Source organism: Nothoprocta perdicaria, unplaced genomic scaffold, assembly GCF_003342845.1.
Source record: "Nothoprocta perdicaria isolate Ctin4 unplaced genomic scaffold, notPer1 scaffold_162, whole genome shotgun sequence".
Lineage (NCBI taxonomy): Eukaryota > Metazoa > Chordata > Aves > Tinamiformes > Tinamidae > Nothoprocta > Nothoprocta perdicaria.
In genome coordinates this window covers 1,217,269-1,224,444 of record NW_020454783.1, presented here as the reverse complement: position 1 = coordinate 1,224,444, position 7,176 = coordinate 1,217,269, and the positions used below count along the sequence as shown (strand labels likewise).

Genomic DNA, 7,176 nt, shown 5'->3' with positions numbered 1-7,176 from the left:
TTTCTATGTAAAACTTGTGGTAGTAAAGATGGTTTAGTGTGAGTTTAGTGTGAGTGTAAAGATGGTTAGAATGAGAAGAGAGGAGACAGCAGTGGGCCAGGAGTTATGTGTACTCCTCTCTTCTCATCTCTAACACTTTGTTCTCAAGCAGTTTGCACCTGGTTTCTTAGATATTATTAACCTTCTCCTTGCCTCCTAKGATATTAGTGCCACCTGTTCAATTTGCTATTTCTCTGCTCCATTATCAGTGATGCTCCTGCTGACCTCAATGGTTAGAGCTGTCTGCCTGAATTACTGAAGGAACAAGAATCAGATGTACGGGCAACAGAACTGTAAGTTGGGACAAAGATCACTTAAGTGTTAAGGTCTCTTGGGAATGTGATAAGATGACAAACATTTGAAGGAAAAGGATGTTTACTGCTATAGCTGGTAGGGAAGAAAAAGACACTATGTTGCAGTTTTGGTCTCCCTAGCCTTTACCTACCTCTGCAAATATGCCTGTGGATTATRAAAACAAATGGCATGCTGGCAAAGAGGATTTCAGACTCAGAAAYGGGTCCCCATCTCCATTTTTCCAAAGGAAAAGAGGGTCTGGTAGATAGGAAAAGTGACAAGGTTGAGGCCTCTGGCTAGGACTACCTAAGAAAGAGCACCTACATGTTTTGGAGGGAGAGATTGTTGGCTCAGTATTCCGTACTCCAGTGGTTTCTGATCCCTCATGCTGGTCACCACTTGAGAAAACTGATACCATGTGTGGCTCAGTGGATTGCTTTTTTGCCTTTCCAGTACAGCATCAGAATTCTTGGTGCTAGTGCTCATCTTTTCCGTAGGATCAGGAACCCTGGGACCTGGGTTCTGTGCCTCACTGGTGGAGCCCGTCTCAGKGGCTGAGAAGACCTTGAGCTAATTTTCAGGCAGGTTCTTTATTCTAGGTCATTTTCCTAAGGAAGCAAACTTAAATGACTGGACTGTGTTGTCATTTCTGTCCCAGATGGGTTTGAACATTGTTGTATTTAAATCAGACTTGACAGAGCAACAAAGTGCTCAAAAATATGAAGTTCTGCTTTTAACAAAAAGCCTGGCTGCTTTTCAAATGGAGTCCCAAACTCCTCTTGACAGAAGAGCTAGTTTGAGCTCATTAGGCAAGTTGCAGGCTGGTGTGTCCATACTTAGRTGGTCTGTCCATACTTAGTGGCTGAGTATGATACATGCAGCAGAACCAGCCACAGTAGCTCCTGCTTCTTGCCTAGTTATTACAAGAGGGAGCTGTGYGTGTTTGGGAAAGAGGAATCTAGGGAAGAGGACACAAATTCAAAGAAACAAGTTTTATTATTTCAGCTCTCTGAGAAACATCTTGTGAGAACTGTATTCTCTGTTTCCCCCATCAATGTCTGAGGCAGACAGCTTGTTRATGAATCTGAGTAACAGAATATGAATGAATCTCTGCTGTTTGTCACTTAGTAGGTTTTCTTTGCTGCCTAGGCTGATACTGTGGCTGTATAAGAGCTTTATACCCTGATTTTCACTCATTCTTTCCCTTCAGTCTGTTGTGGRTGTTTGAAAGGTAAACTTTGATAAGGAATCTTTGAAGCTGAATACCTGTTTTTTCTTCCAGTAACAGATCTAAGAGCTGGCCAGAGAAACCTTCAACTTTCATTARAGGTCTCAAAATTCAAACAAGAGTGTCCTGATGTATTTAAGCTTTCAAGAAACCATTTCTCATCTAGCACAGCTATATACTGCTTGCTTTAGGTGTGAAAAGGTTACAAACAGATTTTTTTTTTTTAATTCTCTTAATATATGATGCAAATCTGAACTTCCGATGTAGACAAGAAAGCCATATAACCTGGATGGATTTTATAGCACCTTGTTTTTTTCAACAACAATACAACAAAGCAACTTAGCTTAGAGGAAYCTATCTGTATTTACTCTGGAATATACTGTTTGATCCTCCTTAGCACATACACATACTGAACTATGTGTGTTCAGAAGATGATTAAAATGTATTTTTAATGCATTGGTGTACGTATGTATATTTATAATATCTATGGCAGCGTGTAGAAGGAGCAATTGAAATAACTTTTGGTCTGATTATTAAAGCAAAATAAAAACTCTGCTTATTCCCAGGCTGGMCGGCTTGCTGAGACATTTTTATAATTCTTGTGCTCTGTTGTTGGAGATCTCCAATTAGCCTCAAACTAGAGCTCACAGCTCTAGTGTTGTGTGAAACAGGCAGCTGCTGGCACGCAATCTTCCCTGAAGTTGTTTCCTTTCCTTTTTCCTGAGATTTAGYGAAGGGGGGAAGGGGTTGGAGTCACATGGATACAAGGCTTTTGATTAATGTCCAAGTCTGTGCTGCTGCGGAGGCTTTCCAAGCTCTCAGCTAACAGGGTGAGCTGGGAACCAGTGACCGCTCATTTCCTCCGGGCTGTGTCCCCTTCCTGACGGGAAAGGAGCGCGCACTGGGGTGGCTCTCTGCCTCCGGACCTCGCGCTGCCGCTGGAGCCGGGTGAGAAGGGGCTGCGGCTGCCCTGCAGCTTGGGACGAGCCAGAGCCCAGCGCTCTGTAACTTAGCGGGGTCTTTTGTTGTCCTTTCCTGCAGCCGGGGCGCTCKGGCAGCGCTGCCTGCCGCTGGGAGAGGAGCCGGGAACGCTGCGCTGGGAACGCCGCTTCTGCTCCTCGCACCATGACAGAGGAAAGCAAAGGGGATGGCAAGGGGGAGAGCGGGAAGGACCTGGAGAAGCAGCTTCGCCTGCGCGTGTGTGTCCTCAACGAGCTGCTCAAGACGGAGCGGGACTACGTGGGCACACTGGAGTTCCTGGTGTCGGTGAGTGGGACGGAGGTGCCCCTCGGCCTGCAGGTTGCGGGACAAGGCACAGGGAGCTCTGCTTGCCCCTGTGCCGTGGTTGTGGAAGGCAGCCTGCCCGGAAGGGCTGCTCCTTGGGAAGGGTGTGAGAGGGACGACTGGACCGGAGTGCGGCTTGGCCAGGCAAGCGTATTCCAGCACAGAGCAGTGCCGGGCTCCGCTCCCGTTGGCTTAAAAGGGAGGCTTTGAACTTGCAGACTTTGAAATGGCCGGGTCGGGGTGTCCCCTGCCCCCCACCTTGCCCTCCCTGGGGAGCCTGCCCAGATGATCTCACATCTGCCCAGATGATCTCACATCTCTGGGCACGGCGGCTGAGGGGGGAACGTGTTTGGGTTCAACTCTGCCTCGGATGCTGGCGCTGGTGCTCTTTACAGGTTGCCTTAATCCTGTTATGTTCAATAGTCCTGGAAACAAAGTAGTGCAGGGGGGTGAGGGAGAGAGCCAGGGGGCTGCAGCAGCTGCTTGGCATTAAAGCCACATGTGGCACTCGGTCCTACTGGTGATACAGGGCTCAGCTGGGAAGAAAGCATGTTCTTGTGAGCGCTGGATTGCAGCAGTTTCGGCTTCCTCCTGTGTATTGCTGTGGATAAGTTTATTTGTGGCAGGTAATAGCTTAATCAGAAAGGCAGGATTTCATGCTCTCTGCTGAAAGAGCCAAAGCAACATCATAATTTCCATGAGATGTGTGTGCAATRTTTCTTTCCCGTTCACACATGGTGTTGGTAGCATCACTTTAGGGCCTTGTTGAGATAAGCGTATCCGAATGGCCAGCTTAAGTGTGCAGACGATATCCAAATTGCCAGCTCAGTTTTGCAGATGATCTTTCACAATAGCCCCCCCAACCCTTTTCTCCCCTCCCCTGTCTAGTCAAAGAGGGGAAATCCTTCAAACTGCAAACTTCCTGCTTTGCTGYGGGGAGATCTGTGAACTCTCTGCTTATTATCATGGAAGAGGAAATTTGCAACTTGGCTGTGACAGGCAGAATGAAAGGACAGACACTGGAGTGAAATAAGATCTACCGAGTAGCTTATTTTCTCCATATGTTTATTCTTAGAACCATGAAAAATGGTAAAGGTTCCAATGTGTTTTCTGTTTTTCACATTTTTTTTAACAAGTCTATTTGAGAAAGTGGCTGGGAGATTGCCTTTTACTTTCATTTAGCAATCAGATTTTATTTACTGTAAAAAAATAGAAAGTATCTTAAGGGAATGATTTACAGTATTTGAACTAAAGTCCCATTTTTTACRTGTGTCGGTTTTCAGCCACTTTAGTAAATTTAAAGAATTTGCAATGCGTTTAATTTTGGGCCTGACAGCTTGAGACACAAGATAAATATTCAAGTGGTAAATGCTAAGCTCCTTACAAAAAGAGTCTCTCTGTATTTCTAGTTGCATCCCAAATAATGAAATTCATGTCTCAAAATATGGATCAAGGTGACCCAAATAAATCATAGGAAGAAAGGAAGGAGGGCAGGAGTTAATCACCTGGTTCTCTGTCAGCTTTTCCATGCTTGTTGATGCTAATGAACAGGATTGAAATGATAATTCAGAGGATTTAAAGCCTTTGGAGGGAAGAGTCATGCATTCTGACTGTACCTCAGTGCTGATTTGAGCAAATACCTTCTGAGCTTTCCCTTGGCCTATCTGCTAAGGCTGCTGTTGAGAACAGATGCGTTGGCTGATTTTTGTAAGGACAACCCTGGACTACAGCCCATGGGGAGACTGTGTTTATTTCATATATGCCATCACAACCAGCACTGTCTTTTTTCCTCTGGTTACTTCTTGATCTGGAGGCTAGATCCTCTCACTTGAGGTTTACCCTTCTCTTTTCTTGAAACTCTTATRGGTGGTAGGATGAGCTTTACTGAGGTGTCGACCACAGAAGTTTTCTCCATTCTGTTGATAACYGAAGGCTTATTCCTATGTGTTCAACCTTGGCAGGTGTTGTGTAAAAACTACACAAGTACCCAGAAGACATGCGATGAGTCTGTATTTGCAGGCCAGAAGTGTGATTTTGAAGCAGATCTTCCAGTAATCCATTCTTTCTTTGTTTTACCTTGAGAATGGGTCTCAGGGCACCCAGACTGGTTTCCTTTGGGATGGAACTGAAGTGGGAGACTTTCTGTAGGAACACATCTGGCTACTGAAGAGCGTGCGAATGAGAGCTGGTTTGAAGCAACTCCCCTCCCTCCCCCAACAGGGGAAATTTGGGCCTAGGCTTTCAGCACCAGCTCTTTCTCTGTCCGAATGCTATCCTGCTCTGTAGCACTTCTAAAATTCAATGTAGCTATAGAGACTGCAGTTCCAATGAAAGTCTGGAGTTAGTCTGCCATATCTCTTGGGCTATGTCACTGGTAGGAATATTTATTGAACTTACGGTAGTAGAAATCATGTTTCCTTTAGGCTGAAGGAAAAGCTGAAGACTGTAGTTTTTTCTAAGGAGGTTGCATAGAGGACATGAAGTTTCCACTGAAGTTAGTAGGAATAGAGTATTTGCTTAGATAAAGGAGAAATCTTTTAGACCATAGCTTTTTGTGGGRTTACAGAATGTAACATTCTATGATGTGTATAGTTCATACAGAGTCCATATTCCTATAAGCCATATTTTCCTTAATAAATTGTTCTTGTGTAGGAGACAGACAGCACGTAAGTGGGATTTGTGGGGAAATGTAGTGCACATATCATACTTACCTTGTTTTCCTGCTTGATTTGTGATACCCTGTGAAGTGAAACTATATTACTGCAGTTATTGTAGTCTTGAGCTGTGATAATTGTGCTGTTCTCGTGGATAATATGTAATATAAACAGGTATGGAAGCGAGTTGTAAGCCTGACTTGACCTAGTGGTGGGAGGAAGAAAGTCCTTTTGTTGGTTTAACTATGTTGGTGAAACTACTTCTACTGGTACACTCGTCATTGGCAGGAGGATGAAGAGGTGCTAAGGAACTGCGAGAATGTGCCTATATGGGAAAGGTTTTGCTATTTTCCCTATCCTGGAAAAGCTACCATTAGAATTATTTATATTATTTATATTGGAATGAGAAAGGCTGTCACAGAGGACAAATTTTTGATYGGTGTTTCGAGTAGTTTTTGTTTCAGTACTCCCCTTCCGTTCTTCATTCTCCCTTTATGATCGCTAGTGTAGTGAGAAGGGGCTTGTTTTGTGTAATCTGTCCAAGGATAACAAGGCTATGAAGTGCAAAGCAGAGAAGTTTTCATGGTCTTTACTGAGTTGTATGGATGTGGCCAACTAATGCCCATGTTCACCTTTTCTTTTTGCATTTATGCTGCGTGAATATAGCATTGTGTTTTTAATGCGTACTCACCACAGATCAGCTAAGAGTAGGAAGGCCTGGTTGTATTCACTTTGGATCTCCAGAATCTCCAGAATCTCTTGGTAATAAGTTATACTGTGTTGAGACAGTAGTAATACCGAGCACAGACAGTTTGGACACATTTGAGTGAGATATGTAAACATGTGGATAAATATAAGGCCATACATAGTCATTGCAATGCCAGCAGGACCAGGCAAGCACAGGGGATTATAGAGGAGTGTAAGGGATGCAATCGTCTTCAGTATTTGATATTCTTCAAATATTCCATAATAGCTTTTGGTGAGTCATTTCAAAATCAGAGTTTATTTGTTCTCGTTAGCATTTAACATTTCCCACAAGAAATCTCGTGATAGAAAAACTTACTTAGCTTGCTAATACATTTTCAAAGATGGAAAGGTTCTAGAGATGGAGGATGTTTTTCTTACTTTTGTGTATTCATCTATATCACAATCTATATGTCAAATTGAAATATATAGCCTTTTCATTTCTTTTTATTTAGGTTGCTTTTATGCTTTTTAAATGTAATGATGATAATAATAATGCTTTTTTTGTCCATAAGTAACACAACTACCTCACTAAAGTGAAACTGAATAAACCTTTTAAAGATTCTAGTTGGTCAAGTATCTTATGCTGTGAAAAGTTTACTTGACTTTTTAAGAAACATTTTACAAAACAATTTTCTTTTAAATTATTGTAATGGTTTAATGCAAGATTTTATTTACTGTGTAAAGTGGAGCACTGGTCTGAATCCTCAAGTTAGGAATAGTAGAGAGATGAGTAAGACTGGAGTAGAAGTTGCTGAGAAGTAAAAAGATTTTAATAGTAAACAAGTGCTAAATACTGGATAGCTTAATTGTCACTTGGTATGAGACTTGGTTGTTGTATTTATGTTTTATGCTGAAATTTAGCCAGTGATATCAAAATAAAGCCATGAAGAACTACAGCATGCAGATACGTTGCAAGGAAATATGGCAGGT

At 42.8% G+C, this 7,176-nt stretch overlaps 1 protein-coding gene across 1 annotated transcript in view; it reads left to right on the top strand.

Annotated features, from left to right (window-relative positions):
• Positions 1 to 2,686: 2,686 nt before the first annotated feature.
• Positions 2,687 to 7,176, top strand: part of PREX2 (phosphatidylinositol-3,4,5-trisphosphate dependent Rac exchange factor 2) — a 169,694-nt gene continuing 165,204 nt past the window's right edge. Inside the window, exon 1 of the mRNA XM_026035597.1 lies at positions 2,687 to 2,827. Coding sequence (XP_025891382.1) covers positions 2,687 to 2,827 — 141 coding nt within the window. The remainder of the gene's footprint in view (positions 2,828 to 7,176) is intronic.